The following is a 23,461-nucleotide window of genomic DNA, read 5'->3' on the forward strand; positions in this document are numbered from 1 at the left end:
ACGTGTTTATTTCCCTGCATTGTGGTCAGCTGCGTAGGAGGTTCCCTGGAGAGACACAGTGAAGTAGTCTTGTCAAAATTGAAGTGTTGAGTGCTGCTCCACGGGGCTCAGTGTCAACAGGTTTAAAAGGAAATCCACAGAAACTCTGCAGCTCTCCATCCAACAGCTCCGTCTTTCTAATTATAAAACAGCAACTTGTAAAGGCTCAAATAAGGAAACGTAACACACTGGAACATCTGGATTTCCTTGGCAACAGTCATTTACACGTCTTTATTCTCTACCTCCGTCTCCTTCTGTCTGTCCTCGGGCATCTGCTGTATCTTCCCCATCTCTGCTGTCCCTGCCTTCACACCCACTCCTGCTAAATTGCTTATCCATCCCGCAGGCTTGCAACACAAAATACCCGGACTATGACAAGACGGGCTCTATCTGTGTCAGCGAGCACATCAACAACACCTTGACCCGCTACCGCTGGCTCATCAGCGCCCCAGCTGGCCCCGATGGCGTCACCAGTCCCATGAGGGAGGCGGACTTTGACACGTTCTTTACATCCTCCAAGATGATTACATTGGACTCGGTCTATTTCCAGGCAGGCTCCAGGGTCCAGTGTGCCGCTAGGGCTGTTAATTCTAACGGGGATGAGGGTTTAGAGCTCAGCAGCCCCATTGTCACTGTGAGCCGGGAGGAAGGTGAGGCCTGAACAATGAATGAATCCGTGTCTGTGTCTTGTGTGGGTTTATTTTTGTTTCTTTTTAAGAGAAAGAATTGAACAAGGATTAGGCACCATGTTGCAGTGAGAAAAGAGCTTTGTTCTCCACACGTCACCAGCGTTCAGGAATAGTGCTTTTGAATGAAAACCAACTCTACAGTACAGCCATATAAAAGAAATGAGAACTTTTTAAAAAAAATTGATAATACAGCTTTTGTTTTATTGCTTTCTTCTGGCTTTTTAGGAATTCTAAATCAAACGATAAAGTGTTAGAGAAGTAGTAATGCCACAATGTAAAAAAACAAAAAATAAAAGGTCTGTAATAAAATACTATTAGGTTTTTTTTTGGATTCATACTGATGTAGTGCCATTTTATTGTAGCTGGCATTAGTGGAGTCTGTAACCATGTATTATATTTTATAAGACTAAGCAAATTATACCATTTTCATTGCTTACAACAGTCCCACCAGACCATAATCCGATACTGCTACTATGTGCTGAGAATGGGTCATAGCTCTCATTCTCTTCTCAAAGGGAAAAAAAACCCTCTCTTTTGCTGTTGCTATGCTATCACTTATGCTGCACTCATTCCACCTACACATCCTGAATGCAACAAGTTCAGACTTGCGCTCTCAGGGTGGTCACAAAGTATTCTTAGAAATGTGGAAATCACTGCCCGATCCAGTAGTAGTTCATGCAGGTTATGAGAAAAAGATGGATGTACAAGTATATAACTGTATATTTAGAAACAGCTAAAGATGGACTTGCATAACTAATGAGCTGTAGATGCTGTCCTCCTACATGTTGCTGTCTGTCCGTGTGTTTAAAATGTCTCTGCTCTGCTGTCATATAAAGGCATGTGTCAGCCACGTAAGATGGGGACTGTTGGTGCTGAGCCGTTCTCTGCCAAGCTACGCTACACTGGAGCAGACGACCCGAAACACCCCAACCTCATCAAAGTGACTGTCACCATGCCTCACATAGATGGTAGGTAGGAGCTGGAGGCAGGCAGGACTCATACCACAGATGAAGCGAAGTGTAATGTACTGTGTGTAATATTCACGTCTTGGGATCCTCAGGAGTGTGACAACCAGAATATAGATCTCACCAGGTTGTATCGAATCCCACTGTAAAAAACCCTCCAGCGCACTCGCTACTTAACATTCCCGTCTTGATTTTTAATCAGTTCCCTTCTGCTTCATCTCTTCCAGGTCTCCATCTTCCTCTTCTCTGTTGTCCCTCCCCCTCTTTTCTTTTCATCCCTGTCCTCTCTCCCTCTCCTCTCCCAACTATCTCTTCCCCTCTGCATTTTTTTAAAATAGTAATGTCTCTTGAATCAAACTTAGCTGGACACATGCTCAGGATCATCTCTGTTTGCCTTGCAGGTATGCTGCCGGTAATCTCCACTCGCCCTCTCATGAACTTTGAACTGACCCTCAGTCCCGACGGGACCCGGGTGGGAAACCATCGCTGCTCCAACTTGCTCGACTACAATGAGGTCACCACAGGTCACGGCTTCATCACCGCCTCGACACGCAGCCCTGAGAGCATGGGAGACTCAGCGCCGTATCAGTTCAGCAGCCCTCTGCGGGGGAACAGCACACTGCGCTTCTACAGGAACCTCAACCTGGAAGCCTGTCTCTGGGAGTTTAGCAGCTACTACCACATGTCCGAGCTGCTCACTGACTGTGGAGGAACCATAGGAACTGATGGACAGGTGTGTGTGTCTGTTTTTTTCTGTATCTTTGTCCACAGCACATAAATTCCAATCTAGGCTTTGTATGTACATCTGTTTGGCTGTTAGCCTTTGTGTGTGTGTTTCGCATCCACCTGTGTGTGTTCCTGCCTGTACGTTTAGTTTATTTCCGGCCTCCCAAAGGACGCACAGACAGAACGGCACCGGATTTGTTTGCCTGCATTTTACGTCTCATTCACTGCATGTTTGTGCGCGTTTGCCAGCTCGGTACATCAGCATGTGATTGATAGCTTTTAGTGCGAAAGCACACACACCGAAACACACACAGTTAAACAAAGCCTTGCAAACCCGCCAGTCATTCACCTAATTCTCACCTCTGCTGTTGATATGGAGCATTAAAGCTCAGATTCACATGACATTTGGGAAAATCAAGAAAAGAAGACCACCTTATTTGGAGTCATCCTGACAAGAAGAATCTTAGTTACCACACAGTTTCCACAGATTTTCTTTTCCATCACTGTTGAGCTCACCAGACAAGATGGTGCTGTTAAGTTTTGCCATTATGGCCAGCTGTCAGTTAGCGACTAACAAACTTCCAGTCGCTGTTTGCTGCTGTTGCATCATTGCCACAGATGTTGCAATTGTTATGTTACAGAGCTGCAGTATTCTCCCACTTCCCGTTGTTATTGTGGATCAGGAGACAGACCCTTGCTCCCTTGCTCATGTCCTGCTGCTCTTTTGTGTTCCTCCAGCCTTTGATCTATGAGCTTCTTCTTGCTGATCAGACTGCTGAATATGTTTTTTTTTCCTGTGTCAGTATTGAGAGAGAAGGATATGGCAAGGAAGTTAAAAAAAATAAATTACTAGTCACAGCAAGAAACTGCTTGCACACATTAGTTACACATGATGCCCGTCATCCACAAGACCTCAAGCCCTCTTCATTAAGGGAGATCTCTGTCACAATGTCACTTGGGTTATATATTTTTTATTATTCTAAGAAGTGCTGGAAGAAAAGAAAAGGAGAAAAAGGAGGAAGCAGTCACTACCTTGCAGCTCCGCCAGGGTGCACAAATCATAAAGCACAGAAATATTAAATAACTCAGCTGCCTCTGAATAGACAAAAAATGTAAAACTGTTTTGACAAATGTTAAAACCAAACACTATATTGTGGGTTTAATCATCTTAATCAGTGTTTTGCTCTTGCTTTTTCATGACAGCTTTGTATTTTTACATAACTGATGAGCTCGTTTCTCTTTCTGGGGGACCATGATGACATTTCAAGACAGTGAAAAAAAACAGTTTATTCCCGTTTTGAAAGTCAATGATTCACAGTCTTAAATTCTTATTTAGAATAAATTTAATGTAGGAGGCTGTTGTAGTTAAATTACTACTATATTACAGTAAAATTGCAGGACAAAGGTCGTTGTTTCTTAGTTAACATCACAATCATCTTTCAGTTTTTTCACAAGTTAACCTGCACAGGCACTGTGATAGATGTATTAGACTGGGAGATTCTCTCTGTTTGCAAATAAATTATAACACACCGTTACTATCATAGTACTTTGTTTTCAGATTCAGGTTTAGAAATATGAGTGAATAAAATATATGTTCACAGGTGATGAGGAATGGCTGATCAGAAAAGGAAGAGGAATAAAAGGATTAGGAATCACATTTATTTTTTGTACCTAAATCATCTTCTGCCAGATTGCTTTTCTCAATTTCTGTTCCCCGTTAATCTCCTTCTCATTATTCAGTTTGGCAATTGACAGAGCAAGCTGACACGTTTTCACTTGAAGTCAAACAAAGATGATGTTGTGCGATTTCAATCACTTTCCAAGAAAAGCTTTGACTTTGTCAAACGTGTGTGGAGACGCACAGCAGTGCAAATGTTAGGAGTCAGTCAAAGTTGTTGAAACAATGTTGGTGAGCAGAGACACCTAGTGGTGGACTTCCTGGAACTACATCTAAGATTTCCTGATAACATGAATGATTTCTAAAGGTGTTAAGAACTGTAAAAGTAATTTTTTTCCAGAAAAAAACATGAAATTAAAAAAAAAAAAAAAAAAACAATAAGAATTAACTCAAAAAACTGCTCAACAACACAAAATCAAACATGAATATTCTACATACGTAGTTAGAAGCTGTGTCAGATCTTGCTTATAATGCATGTTACTGGCTTTAAATCACCAGCCCAGTTGCGTCTCTTATTTCAGACAACTACATGCTTATTGATAACTGGCTGGATGAACAACCTAACATGTGGATGTGCTGTAGGTGTTCAGGAAATCTGGTTATACAGTGATGGAAAAAAGTTTTCGGACACCCCTTACATTTACATGTATATTGCATTGGGATCACTCTTAGGTGCTCTCTTCCAGTGCAACTTCTTTTAGTGCAATCACAGCCATAACACTAAACAAATTCTAAATAAGCTATTAAAGTTTAAATTTACTGGTTCTACAAAAATAAGAAATTGTGAGTATTGGGTCATTTTGGTAGAATTTAGTTTTGTTAGTTTTTCTTGTAAACAATAAACAAAAAAAATTGTATTTATTTGTGTTTGTCCGATAGAGCCACATTTTTTGAAACACAAAAAAGATTTTTCCAAAAATATTTCATGATAATATTTGAGATTGTGTAAAATTTTAAGTGTGTCCTAAAACTTTTTTCCACCACTGCATGTGTCAGAGAAACTCAAGTTGCAGAGTCTCACCCGGTTTAAAGAGGCAGCCTCAAGCCTCTGTATGTTCACTTTCAGTATACATTTTACTTAAATTTTATTTAATAAGTATCCCCTTACTTTAAATCATGTCAGCTCAATGATTGTAAATTTGGACTCCAATAGTGAGATTATTTATATTAGCCTCAAAGAGGTTCCCTTTCCTCAGTGGTGAAACTGGCTCAGATGAAATCAACAACCAGGAGCTTTGGTCCGATTGTAGAGTGTAGAGTCTGGTTTTATTAGTAGAACTGACAGTGGAAACAAGGTTATACAGAAACCTTGCAAAAATAAAAACTAAATATGAAACAGAAAACATCAACAACAACCTTCTCTCCTCAAGCAAAACAACCAACAGCAGCACCCTTCCTCCTGCCTGTGTATTTATAATATACTAGCAGAACTGAAAAAACTTCACTTTCCTCTATATATGGTTGCAGAACAAACTATTGGTTACATGATCATCTACCTGGAACCCAGAACACGTAAATATATTAATCAAATTGCTCAAACATAATGGCAGAAGTCAGAAGTTTTCCATTGTTGGTCATCACTGGCATATTTCTCAGTATGTTAATGAAAGCAAGAAATTTAACTATAATACTGGATGTTGCTGAAGCCTCCTTTGTGCACTTCTCAGACGTTATAGGGGTTAGCTGCTAGCTGTTAAAGGTGTACAAAAAGAGAGCAATGTCAGAGTTCACAGTTTTAAATTTTTGGACCATTTTCTATTTTAGTAATTTAATCGTAATCATTGTTTTGAGTCCAGTTCACTGAGAATGATCAAAAAGGGGAGCCACATGTGCCTCATTAATGATCGGCATAAAAGTTTGTTAAATTCTCTGAAAACTAGTTTTTAAAAAAATAAAATAGAAAACAACTGCACAAGCCCACATCACTGCCCACTGTGTCCAACACAAGAAGACTCTTCTGCATCTTTGACAACGCTGAGTAGGAGTGAAAGAGTTCAAACACCTTGTGGAGGAGAATGTTGTGTTCATCTGTTACATCTTCTCTGCACTTATTATAGCTTTTCGACCTACAGTCACCCCTTACCCTGGAAGGATAACACAGAGTTTTTGTCATTTTTTTGTGCACGCTGAGGATTTCATGCTTATGGCTTCAGCCAACTATCAAGTGAATAAGCAGCTTCTTTTGTCAATATTAAATTTTAGCCTTGGACACAATTATTAGCCTAAAGTTTGACCAAAAAAAAAGCATATCCTTAGAGAAAAGCATATCCTCAACGGATCAACTTGGCGTATTAAAAACTGCAGTTTCCTTACTCATTACTGGTTGAAACATCTTCACAGGTGCTGAACCTGGTCCAATCCTACGTGACCCTGCGGGTGCCTCTTTATGTCTCCTATGTGTTCCACTCCCCCGTCGGCACCGGCGGCTGGCAGCACTTTGACCTGCAGTCGGAGCTGCGCCTCACTTTTGTGTACGACACTGCTATTCTCTGGAAGGACGGCATCGGCAGCCCCCCTCAGGCAGAGCTGCAGGGTAAGTTCCTGAGACAGAAAGAGGATTATAGTTCATGCTTCTGGACACAAGACCGTCTATGTACCAATAAAGTGGTTCATGTAGAGTCCAGAGTGAATGTGTGTGTTTTTTCTTTCCAGGTGCTTTGTATCCTACCAGCATGCGCATAAATGATCAGGGACGTTTGGTGGTAAATTTCCGCACCAAGGCTCATTTCAGGGGTCTGTTTGTGGAGTCGCATTCTTCGGGCAGAATAAAAAGAGCCGGTGAGACTGAGTTTTTTGATATGCCTCGAAATTCATTATGGTTTTATCTCAGTCCTCCATTATAAATTCTTCCTCTCAAAAATCCCACAGCTACCTCCATGTCATCCATGGTGATGAGTGTGGACCACCCTGGCCTGACATTTAACCTCACCTTAGTGAGGAGTGAGCCCACCTACAACCAACCAGTCCAGCAGTGGACCTTCACCTCTGACTTTGCAGTAAGAGCGCATTCAATTTTCTGGTGCCCTGATGCACGACTTGTGACATCCACTCTGTAAATCTGTGTGCCTGAGCGGATGGAAGGGCAACAGACTGACTTCTTCTAAAATGTATTTGTCCCTTTTGCTGCATTTAGGTGAGAGACTACTCTGGGACCTACACAGTGAAGTTGATCCCCTGTACAACAGCCCAGAATATGGAATACACAGTTCCACCTGTCTGCAGCCCCAGAGAACCAGTTACTTTCGACTTAGACATCCGATTCCAGCAAGTAAGGCAGTCTTAGTGTAGACTCTAAGGTCCAAAAGCGGAACATTTCTTTATTAAAGGAAGATTTGTTTTTTCTTCCTGTGTGCGTCATTAGCACTTTGTCTTCTTTCATTATGCTATTACTTGCTATCTATCTGCATACTTTTCTTAGGTGAGTGATCCAGTTGCAGTGGAATTCAGCCTGAACACTCAGATGTTCCTGCTGTCCAAGAGGAGCCTGTGGCTTTCTGATGGATCAATGGGTTTCGGTCAAGAGAGTGACATAGCCTTTTCTGAGGGTGAGTTTTATAAAGTCTAAAGACTTCTGGGGAGTGAATATTTAAAGAACTATACTCATAGTTGTAGAATCCTTAAGGCCACATTTTTAGATTGATTTTCTGTGTTTCAGGCAGACATTAGGTTGTGCTTATGTCAGTACAGTCCATGCTTTGCTTGACACATTGCAGCTAATGCATCACGGTTAAAGTTACATAGTTTTTGCACTTAGTTCAAGTTATAAAACTTAAAGTATTGTTGAATGCTATTTAAAGTAACTGACGTATGACATTATGCAAAAAAGCATTGGATTTAGAGCTATGCTGTCTAAAAATCAAACTTGGAAGACAAACATTAACATTTTGGTAATAATAAATTGGCTCTTTGATTCATCTTAATATTGCTTTCTGGTTGTTTGACATGCACCCAAACCAGTAGTTACTTGGAAGGTAGAAAATTCATACATTGGGCATTGAAACAAGTAATATTCACAAATAAAATTTTAGGATTCAGGGTCCACATCTTCTTCTCATATTTCAGGTGATACAGTATATGGTCGTGTCATGGTGGACCCTGTGCAGAATCTGGGAGATTCCTTCTTCTGCACCATAGAGAAGGTGTTCCTCTGCACTGGTGCTGATGGATACGTACCCAAGTACAACCCGACCAAGTTCGAATTTGGCTGCCTGGCTGACTCCCCGTCACTGCTTTATCGATTTAAGATTCTTGTAAGTATAATCAGGTGTCTTGACATATGCAAAATAGTATTTTGCAATCAATATTTTTACCTCCCTTTTTCTCTTCAATCTAACACACCCTTCCAGGACAAGGCTCAGCCAGAGACTCAGGCGCGTGTGTTTGGCGACGTCAGTTTTAATGCTGTGCTGGCAGTGGATGATCCATCAGCCATGTTGCTCGTTAGACAACCAGGATCTGATGGCTTTAGACTAGACTCTACAGCCATGTTCCAGGTATCCTATGGCTTACTGTTTCTTATAGTCAATGACTGACCTTTATATTTATGTTTATCTTTACCATGCTGCTGCAGCACTAAGCTATTTTGCTCTAAAATGTATACAAGTTCAAATAGTTTGACTGTGCATGTATTAGTGAAAGATACAGTTATGAAGCAAGGCAGCATTGCAGATATATGAGGAGATTATGGAGTTTATACTGTAGGCTTTGTCACATTATCCTTGTGCTTAATGTTTTGTCTTGCACTGTGTTGTTTATTTTATGGGATACCTTTGCCAGAAATTCAGAGTCTTCTAATAACCCATATTCCTGGTATTGGAGCCAAGTTTATGAAAAATGGCTAATTAAAATTCTCATCGCAGTTTCATTTTGGATAATTGAGTAGCACTGTTTCTGTTCTGTTGTGCCATTTTTTCAGCCTTTGTTTTAAGTTCAACATAGCTTGAAAATATGCCTAATTCTTGCTCTCCTCAGGTTGCTGCAGGCCGGGAATGGTACATCCACACCATTTACACAGTTCGCTCCAAAGAGAATGCCAACAGAGGCATTGGAAAGCGCAGCCTAGAGTACCACTCCCTGGTTTCCACCAGCAACGAGCTCGCCTTGACCTCGTCAAGCTCAAAAGGCCGTCGCTGGAGGAGGTCAACTGGCGCTGATGCCCCAGCAGTCGCTGAAGATATCGGAGTAGACAACAACCGCGGTACCAACATTATGCACATCGCCTTGGACCGAACCAAGCGTAGGTCAGTTGGGTCGAATGAGCTGTTTGCTGAAGGGCTGGAACATAGTGAGCTGAACACAGAGGAGGAAGAGGAGGGTCTGGTGACCGTGGTGGGGGCACTGGTGGGGCTGCTGCTGACTGTCCTCGTTACTGTCACCATCATACTGGTGCTGAGATCCAGACAGAAGGATGGGAAGGAGGGATGGAGGGAGGGAGTGCAGGAGGTGGTGAAAGGGTCTGTCAGTACGGAGCCCATGCTGGTGGTGAGGATGCAAGACTGCCACAACAGCTCAGAGGTCTGAGCAGCGAATGCATGGATGGACAGATGGACAATGAGATGTAGGGAATATGTGGGGGCTTTTATAATTTTTTTGGATTTTCTTTAAAAAAAAAAAAAAAAAAAACTGGTATTGAATTACATTCACAACACCAAAAATAAAGATGCGTTATTAGGTGTGCCTGTTATTGGGGGGGAGATTTTTACAATGTTGAATCCATGACATACCTTGATCATAGCAAGCAACAGCAAACAGCACAGCAGTCCTATTTGCTGATTTTTATGTCACATGCCAACTTGTGCTGATAGTAGCTTGGTATTCCTTGTCTCTCTTACTGGCTTTATGGTGTTAAAGTGCCTGAAGCAACTGTATCCCTTCAGGACGGTCCCACTCACCGAGATAACCCTTTTCACAGAGCAAGTGTCAGGCCATGTCGAAGATGTAGTGCCGCAGGTGTACCTCTGGCAAAAAGGGATTAGATAATGTCAGGATTCATAGTAAAAGGAACAGTTCACCTCAAAAAGAAGATGTTATTGACCGGCTGCCATGCTGGTCAAAATTCACTGAAGTTCGTGAGCCCTAGTATTTATGTGTATGCAACAAGCCCATCTTTTCTACAGCTTGCAAAGCATAAAATAGATTCTGCACACATATTTTGCAGTACACTCTAAGTATTAGAAGTCTAACAGTTGCATGATGGATGCAAACGTCCAGTACTCGTTGTATTGTCTCACTTACTCTCCCTAAAGTTGTTATAAACTATCCACTGGCAGAGGATACTAATGGAAATTGGACCTGTAGCCTCATTGTTTGGCTTCAGAACAATTATGATGGATCTATGCTGCAGTATATACTTTAATATTCATTCTGGGGTGAACTGTGCATTTACATTTTTGTCAAGAAATATTTGCTGGCACAGGACACACTGGATTACACAATGTGCGCTGAAAAATATAAAGACAAGATGGCACCACTTGTTTCTTATCTGTGAACTAAACCTGCAGAACTCCAGGAGGTGAATACCACTACTGATAGAATTTATGTTTATAAACCAGCTTAGCATTTTAATCTTTTACCATGTCTAATGTTCTTTATTTTGTTTACTGTTTTATGAGGAATGTTTTCCTACATGTATTAAGCATTTCTATTGCTGCTGAGTTGGGTTGTTTATGTTTTTAAAAATATTTTCTTCAGTTATTTACTCATTTGTGTGTTTTACAGATCATCTTTGCTCCTAGTGCCATGTTTACTCCATCCTCACAGTGTCGTTGCTTCACTGTGTTTCTGGGACATTGTCATATTTATTTAAAAATAGGGCATAATGTTTCTTTTTTTTTCTTTTTTTTGTAATAACACTGGTTAAAACGTATGTATGTAAAAAGACACTCATCTCAGGAGTTATTTCTTTTACAGAGAATGGACTGTGTGTTGTAACACAATTTACTACTGTTGACTGAAGAGAATCTCTATAGAGCCACCTTCAACTCCCCTGTTACACTGCTAATAAGTGCGGTGCTGTGAACATGCAAATGCTGTATCCATAGCCAATGACCTGACCCTTGTTCTTCTCACATTATGTTCCTCTAAGCTTTATTTGTCACTAGTGCTGTGTGGGATTTCAGTGTTCTGACTCATGTTTTTTCGAACAAACGATGCAAACAAAATAGCTGCTTACAGATCAGTATGTCACCATGAAAAATATCCCATTTGATATAAACTCATTTCTTTGTTGATGTCATTGGTGAAATTTCTTGTTTGTATGTATTGTTAAACCTGTGTCTTACCCTGCTATGGATATACAACATGCTGAGATCAGTGTTCCTGAATAATTGTCTTATTATGGTGTTGATTGTCATCATTGTGTAATTATTTCTAATATTCATCAGGGTGAGCTGATGTGATGAACATGAGCTGGAAATCTGCTGAGGTGTGATTCAGCGAGGGATGTGAGGATTTATACAACTAATAACCAGCTGAAAACCTGTGTTTTTTAATTATTATTATTTTTTGGCCCTGATGAATTTGGAAATAACATCATATCTGACATCAAATGCACTTTTTGAGTCACATCCCTCACATGCCAGTACAAGCTATGCAATGTAATGTATACCCCACAGCCAGTTATCCCCATGTATCGGACAATTTTAGCACAATCAAACTTGATATTCACTTTGTGTCTTTTTATGAATGGGTTTTTAAGTATATGTATTTAAGAATAAATATTGTTTACTGGTGCCTAATGGCAGGTTATTTTTTTTATTGAATCTGTATTAATGCAAAGATTCAAAGGTACAGGGAAGATTCTATGGATTTGAGTAAAAGTCAAAAATGAGGCCTTAACACTTAAATGGACTTCACTGCTCCCCTGAAGTCATCCAAAGCCCATGTTTTGACTTGGTAAATAGGCAGAAAAAAATTAGAAAGATAAATTAATCAAGAAAAGACATAATGCATGCTTTACATTGCAAAACAAACATCGAGAGTATTTCTATATTATGCTTTTTGACAGGAGTTAGTATCAGCTTTAGTGAGCATTTAGAGACATGGAAAACTTGAAAGTGATTTGCATTTTGTTATCAGTGAATTAAGATGCTAGAAATTGAAAATATTTTATGTGTTTACAACTATTTGGTTGCAATAAATACGAATTCAGAAGGACACACTATTGCTATGACCACAGGCATAAAGTTATGTGTATTTGCACATTATGACTGGTCTAAAGAAAAGTAGTTGTAATTAATTAGTGAAATTTTTTTATTAGAAAAATGTAACATTTTGTTAATATTTTCCATCAGTTATGTATGAAGATATAAATGTTATATATTCTGAATTCATTGCACATAAAATGAAAAACCATATTTCTTTCAGTTTTGTTTGTTATTGCTCATGAAAACTAGAAATTCAATGTGTCTAAACCTTAGAATATTTTATTTTGAGCTTGAATAGATTGCTATTCTAACAGTAAAAATACAGTGTATCTCTCATTCTAGTAAAGCACACACAACTACAATAATGGGAAAGAATGGACGCCCTCCACAAGGAGAGAAGGCCACCAGAAGGTCATTACTTGCATGGCTGTTGGCAGAGAGCTGTATCCAAACATATTCATAGAAAATTGAAAGGGAAAACTGTGGTAGGGATAGTTGTACAAGTAACAAGGATGATCGCAGCCTCAAGGGGATTGTCAAGTAAAGTCCATTTAAGAACTTGGTAGAGCTTCATAAAGAGTGGACTGGTGTCAGTGCATGAGTCACTGTGAAGGAAAAATTACTCTTTCCCCTTTCTAAAGTATTTCCTTGCAGCTGTTAGCTGATGTCATACCAAATTATCTTCCAACCGGCAGACGCTGTAAGAGGAAGATATGCCAGAACTCTTGGCTCCAGTCAAGGTTAGATATTGTCTATTCTGGCATGACTAAGCAGACTAGTTGCCTCCATATTTGTCTGTAATCTAAACTTGACCCCTCTCCCAACTACACTATATCCCCAAAAATCAAAGCGAATGCTCAGAACTGATGCTGGCAGTGCTTGCATGTATTGCTGCTCTGTCGGTGTCTTTTCTCCTGACATCAACTCCTGACGTGAACCTTACTCGCAACCTCAGTCATCTGAGTCTCCACTGTGTCTCTCTGTGTCTGCCTCCTCATCTTCTATGGATCTCGCTGAGCTTCCACAGCAATCACCAAGCACAGACATCTTCAGGAAAGGAGCTACAACTGTCAAATTTTTATATCAAGCCACTCCTGAACCAGAAACAGTATCAGACACATCTGGATTTGAGAGAAAAAGAACCGAACCGCTGTTCAAAGGGTGGAGAGGCACAGAATCCAAGGTGTTCTACAATCCAGTTTAAAGTTTCTACAGTCTGTGATGATCTGGGGTGCAATTTCATCTGCTGATGTTTTATAAGGCCAGAGTTAACACACCCATCTACCAGGAGATTTTAGAGCACTTCATGCTTGCATCTGCTGACAAGCTTTATGAAGATGCCCATTTCCTTTTCCAGCAAGACTTAGCTTCTGCCCTCAGAGTCAAAACTACTACCAAATGGTTTGCTGACCATGGTATCACTGTGCTTGATTGGACAGCCAATTCACCTGACCTGAACCCCATAGAATCCCATTTAAAGAGGAAGATGAGAAACACCCAACCCATAAATACAGACGAGCTGAAGGCCGCTGTCAAAATAAAATGGGCTTCAATAACACCTCAGCAGTGTGACATGGAATCATGGGTAACTTGCACTGCTACTGCGTTAAACAGTGTTTTATTAATTCTCATGACATGCATTCTGGGCAAATTTTTCCTTCTGTGAATTTTAAGTGGATTGTTGAGGTGGGCTGTAGGCTAAATTACATTTCTCCTCATAGACAGGAATATCGCTGTAGTGCACTTGAGTTTTCTTTGGTGGAAAAGTAACTCATCGTAGCATTTCATCAGTTGTGTTACGTTTGATGTCATGTCTTCTCAGGTGAAATGGAACCCTCAATAAGTGAAGGGAAAATGTCCTGCCGTCCATTTTTTTAAAAATATGCTGAACAAAGCTATAACAGCAGTATGTAAAATTTCAATAACTTCTATCCATTTGTTTTAACATAGGACAATAAGTATTTCTTGTTCCACCATACGTCATTTCTACAACAGAATAGATTAAAAAAATCAAGTACTCACTATACTGGAAATGATAATGGATGATGGAGAGTGTGGTCATAGAGCAGAAATCACAAATCAGTAACAATTGTTTCCACCATTTGCATTGCGTAGTGCCATACATTTGTGAAGCATATAGACTGTCGATGCTGACTTGTTTAATAAGGTCTCACACTTCCTGAAGGAAATGAATAGGTTGATGGACATTTTAGTTGACAGGATCACATTGTCAGACACGTCCAACCAGAACATCATGTAGCAGACTGTCTATTATACCATGCTGTCTGTTAGATGACAGTTGGTGGAGATGTGGACTCCATTCCATTTGCATACTGCATTTATTGCCTATAAAAGTATTCACAACCCTTAGAAGGTTTCCCTCTTTATTGCTTTTTTAAAATTGACTCATACTCAATTACAATGTGGCTTTTTTTTTTTTTTTTACAAGAATCAAAGACTCTTTCATGTCAAAGTGAATACAGATCAAAAATATAAAATATCTTTTGAAGAGACTCACCTAATTCAACACAAGTGCAGCCTGTAGGACCTAGAAGTCACACAACTGGTGAAATGGAGATCATCTGAGTGCAGTGAATGTGTCTCAGGTCATTATAGTATATAGACAGCTGTATCTGGGAGGTCCTGCAAGTCTTATCTTACCTATGCAGTCAATTACGTTACATTTTTAATGTACCGACATTACTTTGGGGCTGCACAGTGGATCAGTGGTTAGCACTGTTGCCTTGCAGCTACCTGGGCCTGTGATCTTTCTGCATGGAGTTTGCATGTTCTCCCTGTGCATGTGTGGGTTTTCTTCTGGTTCTCCGGTTTCCTCCCACAGTCCAAAAACATGCTCAGGTTAACTGGTGATTCTAAAACTTTCCATAGGTGTGAATGTGAGTGTGCTTGTTTGTTTCTATATGTAGACCTGCGATAGACTGGTGACCTGTCTAGGGTGTCTCTTGCCTTCGCCCCAAGTCAACTGGGATAGGCTCCTGCCCCCCTGCAACCTTAATGAAGATTAAGCGGTGTCTAGATGATGGATGGATGGATGGATGGATGGATGATTTCATTTTGACATGAAAGAGTCTTTTTTGTTAAATTCTTGTCAAAAAAGCCCCCCAAAGTTGACCTTAATTAAATGCTGAAATGCAATTAAATAGGGAAACTTTCAAAGGGGTTGAATACTTCTAATAGATGTATATTTTGGTTCAGTGTATATTTATAGACAAATCACATCAACCAGTTGATGATTAGGAGTGAAAAAAGGAACGTTTAACCAACTGTTATGTTAGTGTCGGCCTACACAATGTGTGGAGGACAAAGGTTTAAAATGCTCTCTTAGCAGCCCTTATAAATGTCACAAAAGTGTGATTTCTGATTTCATGTTGTTTTGCTGTGTATTTGTGTGTGCGTGAGAGAGAGAGGGAGTGATCTGATTGGCTAAGAGACAGACTGACGCACCACAAATGTGGCCGCCTCCCTCCTCCTCTCCCTTCACTTCCTGCAGTGGCAGTGTTGTGCTGCTGTTGCCTCGTAAACATGGCGACTGCTGGAGCAGCTGGAGACGACCTGCGGAAAGAGCTCACATGTGCGATTTGTTTGGACTTCTTCAAAGACCCTGTCATACTCAAGTGCGGACACAATTTCTGTCGCTTTTGCATCTGTATGCACTGGGATGAAAATGGCGGAGACTACGGGTACCAGTGTCCTCAGTGCCGAACGGTAAGTTCATACACGGTGTCTGAATTGTTCTGCTGTGTGGGTTTATTTGGCAGATTTTGTGTGATGTTGACGTTGTGGTTGTGTTACTGCGAAGTGTTTCTATCTGGCTGGCGGTTGGTCTGAAAAATAGCCACGCAGTGCATTTTTCGGCTACAACTGCTGTGATAGCTGGCTAACTGGCTTTAGCTAACGTTAGCTAAATTGCACCCAGGTGAGTTGCTAATTAACTAACTCAGTTGTTTTAGCTACGCGAGAGATGCTACAACGCACTCTGTGAACCGCTTATTTTTGCCTTTAGGCTTGGTTCAATCAGGTGTCTGCGTCTGTTTTATTTGGTTTCTTTTGTTCTCTCAGGTGTTCAACAAGAGGACCTTCACTAAAAACTACCTGGTGCAGAACCTGGTGGCCAAACTGGACGACCTGGACTGTCTGGGGTCTTGTAATGCCCCCTCCAAGCCTGTTAAAGTAGATGGGAAGTGTGATCAACACGGTGAAGAACTGAAACTGTACTGCCAGACTGACAAGAGGCCTATCTGTGTAGTCTGCAGGGAATCCAGAGCACACAGGTTGGTTGTGTTCTTTATAGTATGTATGAATGTTATTAGGTTGAAGCATTGCCCAAAACTCGATTTCTGTTTTGAAAATGTGTTAGTTGCTTGTTCGGTGAAGCAGACAAGGTCGTTCTAAAATAATCTACACAAGCCACATTTTAGCTGTGTTTTCTGTGTGTGAACTGTGACCGCCACATATTCCCATTGTGTGACAGTAGTCAAATGATTTTTCAATGACACCTTCTTTATCTGGCTGAAGTATCTATATATGATGAATCTGATTAACAGTGTTTATTGGGTTTCTGAGCCTTTCAGCAGGTTTGCCATTTAAAGGGATAAAAGAAACCACATTACTGTAAGAAACTGGATAAGTCAGAAACACAGCTTTGGAATTAATTATTAGGCCTCTGTGACTGCTGCTTTCTGCCTCCGTCTTTGCAGTTCTTGGTGGAACTATACTGCATTTTCTTCTTAAGGTTGTAAAGGACGGCTGTTTCTGATTTTAAACTGGCTAGCAGTGACTTTCTCGCTTTTCAGTTGGCACCACAACAACTGTCTTGTTACAGGCATTGTTGAGTGATGATTTAGTTTGGCTTATCTGTTGACGTTACAGCTTATACACAAAATAATGGTGACTCCTAGATGTTATTGGCCATCTAGTTGGAATTAAATTTTTGTGGTTTCGCACATTATTTAAAAAATGTATGTATTAATCTGTTTGATCTTTTTACATATCTTCAGGAAATGCTGTAATTATTTAACTACTGTTGTGATATTTAAACAAAGGTTTCTCTGTGTTGTTATTGTTCATACTTAGAAGATAACTGAATCTAGAACTGTTTGTTTTTGTTCTTTCACAAGTCATCGTGGTTCAGAGGGTTCAGTGTGATTCCTTCCTATGTCCTAATGACTTCAGCACAAAGTAGGCATGTAGTTGAAAATAAGGACTGTGGCAGGGATGATATACTTGAAGTTTAGCAGAACAGCTATGGGTGAATTAAGTACAGGCATATCACAGTGTACCAGGAGAGTCACTACTGTCAAAGAGGAAAAACAAAATATGCACTTGGGTATAAATGGAGGAGTGAGATAAGGGCTGAGAAGGAATGCACCAAGGACAAAAGTAATGTCAAGATTGCAGTTTTCAGTACAGTGTCTTTACTAATGGACAGAATGTTGCAGAACCATCCTCTCGCCAAGCTTTAGCATGAACATAATATTACTGTATAGAAACTTGTACTATTCAAATTTGAATTGTCTTATTTGTTTCTCTTGATGGTTAGTACTTTTGCCTTGCAGATAGAAGTTTGCGTGTTCTCCCTGTATATGTGTGAGTTTTCTCTGGGTACCACAGTCCAGAAACATGCTCTGGTTAATAGGTAACTCTAAATTGTCTGTGGGTGTGAATGCGAGTGCTATTGTTTGTCTGTATATGTATCCCTATGATAGACTGGTGACCTGTCCAGGCTGTCCTCTGACTTTGCCTTCAGTCAGCCTGAATAGACTCCAGTCCTCCCGCAACCCAAATGAGGATTAAGCAGTGTATAGATAATGGATGGGATGGATAGATGTTTATCTTGGTCAGTTTTTGTTATTTTTATTTCATTTAATGACTGACAGTTTGTTTCCCGAATGTTCATATGGAGCTTCAGCTGTTGCTTTGATTTCAAGGATTTATGATTGTCATTGTCCTTAAATTAATGTTATGTTGCTTTTTATGGTTATGTGTAAGAAAACATTCTTTCCAAAAAATTTGCATCCAGCAAATGGGACTGTCAGTGATCCGGTGAAGAAAGTGATAAGGATGAATTTTGATCACAGTGATAGTGGTATCATGCAAGGACATTTGATGTTACTGCGCAAATGTACATGGGAATGTTGAACAACACAGGAGTTTTGGCGAAGTTCTGTCAAGGCTGGATTAATTACAGAACAAAAGGTCACATGGAATGTGTTTACTTGCACCTTTTCAACATAAATGCAAATGAGACATTATGTAAGGCAAGAGCTCATGACGCATGCATCCACAGTTTGTTCAAATGCATCAGGTAAAAATGATTCCAATGTTTTGAGTTTTTGACCACTAGTAGTACTGTTGTTAGTTTGGTCTCCATTTTGTTTTCGTTGTGCATGAGGATGCATATAGGTGAGACTGCACGATTCGCTCTGTTTCTGGATGTGAACACTTTTTTTTTTTTTGTGATCAACAGTTGGTGGCAGTAAGACTCCATCAGATGTAGCAATGTGCCAGCAAAGGCAATATTGAAGAAGAGAGCTAGCAAACAAATATGCCTTTGACATTTTTTTTTTTTTTTTAAAATCTGTTTTTCAGTGGTTGACAAAGAAGAAAGAAGGATTGCACACGGCACTATTAGATATGAAGGAGACACAAAGTGTATTCTGGAAAGAAAGATCTAGACAAATTATTTCTGTTTTGTAAGAGAACTCCAAAGAACACGTGAAGTGTTTTGGGTTGGTGTGACGAGTTTCTATGTAACTTCCTGGCCATTATTTTACTGTTGTTTCAGACACCATGAGGTGGCCCCAGTGCCAGAAGTTATCAACGACATGAAGGTAAATCTAATTCTAGAATTTGCTAAGATTACTAATTTAGTAGTAGATTTGGAAAGGAGATATGAGCTTGTGGGTCCTTTGCCACACATCATGTTCACTGCTTACGGAGTAATTTCACATTTTAATGCGTTATGTGTTTTGATGTATGTTTGTCACAGATGGAGTTGAAACTGAGGCTAATGGAGCTCAACTGGCAGAAGTCTCAATGTGTCAAAGTCATAACAACTGATGAGCGCACTAAAAGTGAAGTGAGGGTATGAAGCCAACCTTTTTATTCTAGATTTTTTTTTTTTTTTTTTGCAAGTGACATTTAACTCTCGCCAATTTAACGGGTGCATGAATGTGCAGTTGTGAATTTAACTGGAAATGTAATGCAACAACATAATCCTCCACATCTTTCCTTTCTCTAGTTGAAGAAGCAAAGACTCAAAGAGAAGATTGAAGCAGATGTCGGTGCCTTGGTCCAATTCCTGCTAGATGAAAGAGACTGTCTGCTTGAGAGCCTGGATGCTGAGGAGGTTGCCACCATGGCTGTTATAGAAGACAATATGAAGATTGTGGAGACAGAAGCAGCAGTTGTGGACAAAGCTATATCTGATATCCACAGCCACGTCGGTGGAAAAAGTAGCTTTGAGGTCAGTTGCTCATATTGACTGTCTAATTAACGGTTTCTCAGTGTGCAGTAAGGATCATACCAAAACTACTGCACTGAATTTATTCATTCTTTGAAAAAGTATCCCTGAAACGGCAGAAATTGGGACGTGCATGTCTTTTATGCTCTTTATTGGTGTAAGCCAAAACTTCAAAAGCATGTTATGTAACTTATAGCACGTTTAAAAAACACCGCTGACTGTTTGTAAACAAAATACTCCTTGACAATGAGGTTGACATTAACTTTTTTTTTTTTTTTGCTTTAACAGAGCCTTGCTGCTACATTCAATGAGTAAGTAGCTTTCATTCTTTTTTTAAAAGATGTAATTAAAATGTACAAAATAAAGCATTGTATAATCTTTTTTTGTTTAATGTTTTTTTTTTTACAGAGTGATTCATTGCAAGCCTTTCACACCTCTCGAGCCGGTTAATTGTCAAACTGAATTTACCGACTTCTCAGGGCCTTTTCAGCTCATCATGTGGAAGAAGATGATGCACGTGCTGCACACAAGTAAGTTTACACGATAGTGATAGTAAGCATTATTTGAACACACTCTAAAGTGTTGTTATTTGGCATGTAGGACTGACTGTAAAGCTAATTTACAAAAAGGTTATTTAGTTTGCTGTGAACACCACAGTGGTTAGCAGTGCTCCATCACAGCAAGAATTTTCTGGATTCAGGGAATCCAGTACTTTCTGAAGGAATACAGGAGTTTTATCTCAAGCTGAAGAAAAATTATATCCTAATCAATATTTTTCAGCACAGGGGATAATTGAAGTCAATTATTGCAAACAGCAGTGTTCCTCTGGCGTTTGAAAGGTCACATCTGATTGGAAGTGAAAGCTTCATCATGCATATTACTCAACATAATGTCACCTTTTATTTCAAGTATCTGGTATGTACTTTGACTGCACAAACAATGTGGATAAAGGTGTTTACAGTAGAATTATATCAATTGTAGAAACAAATGTAGCTTAAAGGACCTGCTTTCAAACATAACTAATCACATGACACTAGCTGGAAGAATCATTGTACTTGGAGTTGAACGTAACAAAGTGCCTGAACAGCCTGCTTACCCTGTTGCCGTGAATGCCAAATTCAGTTCTTTCTAGGCTGGAAATCTTCCTCCCAGATATACTGCCAGCTTCAACTCAAGGTGAACTAAACTTTCACCGTCTCTCTGTGCAGTGCCTCAGAACCTCACCTTAGACCCCGACACCGCTCACCCAAACCTGCTTATCTCAGACTTTGACACCAAAGTGGAGGAGGGCCGTGTTCGTAACCAGGAGCCGGACCTGCCCTCCCGCTTCAACCGCTTCTGTGGCGTCCTTGCCACAGCCCAGTACGCCAGCGGCCAACACTACTGGGAGGTTGACGTGAGGGACAAAGGTGTGTGGTACCTGGGAGTCACCACCGAGTGCAGCAACCGTAAGGGTTTTGTCAGCCTCACTCCCTCTGCAGGATACTGGAGCCTGTGTCTCCAGGACCGGCTGTACGCCAACGGGGAGGACGGGCGCATTCTGGTGGCCGACTACTGGAACTCCCCTCGCGTCGGTGTGTACCTGGACTATGACAACGGGCGTCTCAGTTTCTATGACGCTGTAACCATGAAGAGACTATACATGTTTGACACCTGCTTTGAAGAGCCTGTCTACCCTTTCTTCAGCCCAGGGAAGAATGATCCAGGCAGCAGGCTGCACATATGCCACTACTATTGAGAGGGTTATCAAATTTTGCTAGCGAGGAGTAAACTCATGGCAGTGTTGTCAGATTTGCCCTTTGGCAAGGCTTTATCTTGTAGTCCAGGCTGGAGTGGTGGGATGACATCGACTCTCGGAGCCATGTACTGTACGCATTAGAGCTGTTACTTGTTGTTCGTGCTGGTTTTAGAAAATAAGGTTTACATTGAATAGTAAGAGCCAGGGGTCTTGCCAGACTGCAGTGAAATTTGGTATTTTTCAACTTAGACACACACTGTAGGCTTATACACTTGACAACTGTGGCTGGGGGTTTGGAGAGGTGCTCTGCTGTCTATATCACTGTGTCGGCTGGGTTGCAGATGCCCCACATGCTCTTGTTGAGCAGAGCATATACAGCTCATTTCCTGTTAGCAACCACTATGTCACCCTACTGTACATTAACTCATATTGCTTAGAAGTTTATGCCAGGCAGTGTCAGTGCCATTGCATTGTTGGGTAGAACTTGAAAAGCAAATGACATAGTTATCCCACTGATAGTTGTAGATTCCCTCATTATTCTGAGACTGAAGAACAGTCGGCTTGTTCATCTTGTACTGGGAATTGGCTCTTCCAGGAATGAATTGTGGGAGGTGGTTGTTTTTGTGGAAATTAACATAGGCTGAAATAATTTTATCCCAAACCTTTTAAAATCACCTCTATGCTTATTTTTAATTCTATTATTTGACTCTTTGGGTTCATTTGTATATTGCCCTGAATCACATTTTGAAGCTTATTTTTGTGATACTCAAGGTGTGACGTCATGACATTTTGCTGCGTTAAACAGACCTTAAACAGCTGAAATGTTTTGTCTGTGTATATATGGGAATGAGCCGATATACGAGAAAGTGAAGAGTCTTCAAATATTCTAACAGCAGATTATCTGGCTTTACAGCCATGTCCCAAAATATGTTCTCTTGTGTGAACTTGTAGACATTTTACTTTTAGACATTCCATCAATGACAGTCAGCATTTACAGCGTAAACTTGGTGGATTTATCTCGGTTGAAAACCTATGGAAGGCCAAATGAAGGTTTTAGTACATTTTTGTGTTTTTTTTGTTTTTTATTTGATATATATTTTTAATTACTAGCAGTATTTCCTCAAGTATATTCTTTTAACTAGCCCTGCTTTGTTGTATTAATTACTAATTACGTTGGTCCTAACATTTTTGGCTCTATTAACCAACTCGGTCCTGTGTGATATTTTTTGTATTCGTTTTGTAATGTTTTTGATCCGTTAAAGCGGTTTTATCTGATTTGAAAGTAAGAATATGTATCTGAACAGTTATATATTTTTCCTCTGTAAGTTTGATTTTAACATTTCTTTTGAGCGCCTATATTATTGGCTCTTTTTTGTTTTTGGATTTGATGGATTGTGCAGTTATAGATCCACAAGTGGGATGTTTGGAATCTTACATTGTACTTTTCTTTCTTTTCTTTTTTTTTCCTGATTGTATTGAGAAGCATAGTAGAAAGACAGAGCAATGCGAGTTACAATATTTGAGACTGGCTATTCTCAAGCTGCTCAGGGTGTCATGTTTGGACTGAAAAACTCTATAACTTTGAGTATTTACTGATAAATGTCTTGTCTAAGACAGTGTATCCCATTTAATACACAAGCATACTTTTTATTGTTGAATTTTATTCATGTATTCAGCTTAGCAGTTTTTGCGTTTGTCTTAGTAAATGTAACTTGGGGAGGGGGAACGTCTTGTAAGTCCCTGTTTCTGGCTCGTCACTTACTATCAGTGTGCTAAGTGTTTCTCAGACTTTACAATGAGATTAAAAGAGAAAAATCATTTTATTTTTGTGATGCTTTTTTTGTTTAAAAGCTTTTATTATATACTTTAATCAGTAAGTATGATGATCTGTATTCTAGCAAAATGTCTCATATTAGTTAGGGAATGTTACATGTACTAATGGCCTGTAATTTGTTTTTACTATCCAGTGTGTTTACCACATTGGCATTTTTGATATTGT

General features: G+C 40.0%; 2 protein-coding genes across 2 annotated transcripts in view; both read left to right on the forward strand.

The window, feature by feature from the left end:
• Positions 1 to 11,833, forward strand: part of frem2a (FRAS1 related extracellular matrix 2a) — a 63,032-nt gene extending 51,199 nt beyond the window's left edge. Inside the window, exons 14-24 of the mRNA XM_023266376.3 lie at positions 386 to 689; positions 1,565 to 1,696; positions 2,095 to 2,426; positions 6,438 to 6,630; positions 6,750 to 6,875; positions 6,966 to 7,093; positions 7,231 to 7,365; positions 7,516 to 7,642; positions 8,160 to 8,347; positions 8,444 to 8,590; positions 9,069 to 11,833. Of these exons, the coding sequence (XP_023122144.3) occupies positions 386 to 689; positions 1,565 to 1,696; positions 2,095 to 2,426; positions 6,438 to 6,630; positions 6,750 to 6,875; positions 6,966 to 7,093; positions 7,231 to 7,365; positions 7,516 to 7,642; positions 8,160 to 8,347; positions 8,444 to 8,590; positions 9,069 to 9,617 (2,361 nt within the window). The 3' untranslated portion in view covers positions 9,618 to 11,833. The remainder of the gene's footprint in view (positions 1 to 385; positions 690 to 1,564; positions 1,697 to 2,094; positions 2,427 to 6,437; positions 6,631 to 6,749; positions 6,876 to 6,965; positions 7,094 to 7,230; positions 7,366 to 7,515; positions 7,643 to 8,159; positions 8,348 to 8,443; positions 8,591 to 9,068) is intronic.
• Positions 11,834 to 15,741: 3,908 nt separating this feature from the next.
• Positions 15,742 to 23,280, forward strand: trim47 (tripartite motif containing 47). Its single transcript, XM_023266397.3, has 8 exons — positions 15,742 to 15,967; positions 16,322 to 16,533; positions 19,047 to 19,092; positions 19,251 to 19,346; positions 19,503 to 19,727; positions 20,013 to 20,035; positions 20,133 to 20,254; positions 20,933 to 23,280. Exons 1-8 carry the CDS (start codon positions 15,785 to 15,787, stop codon positions 21,460 to 21,462), a joined length of 1,437 nt encoding a protein of 478 aa, XP_023122165.1. The 5' UTR covers positions 15,742 to 15,784; the 3' UTR covers positions 21,463 to 23,280.
• Positions 23,281 to 23,461: the final 181 nt, after the last annotated feature.

Source organism: Amphiprion ocellaris, chromosome 14, assembly GCF_022539595.1.
Source record: "Amphiprion ocellaris isolate individual 3 ecotype Okinawa chromosome 14, ASM2253959v1, whole genome shotgun sequence".
Classification (NCBI taxonomy): Eukaryota; Metazoa; Chordata; class Actinopteri; family Pomacentridae; genus Amphiprion; species Amphiprion ocellaris.

Bases quoted from the DNA above. Each gene is read 5' to 3' on its own strand.
- trim47 (XM_023266397.3), top strand. From the start codon at position 15,785: ATGGCGACTGCTGGAGCAGCTGGAGACGACCTGCGGAAAGAGCTCACA. The intron at 20,036-20,132 runs GTAAGTAGCTTT...TTTTTTTTACAG, and splicing joins CTTGCTGCTACATTCAATGA to AGTGATTCATTGCAAGCCTT. The intron at 20,255-20,932 runs GTAAGTTTACAC...CTCTCTGTGCAG, and splicing joins GATGCACGTGCTGCACACAA to TGCCTCAGAACCTCACCTTA.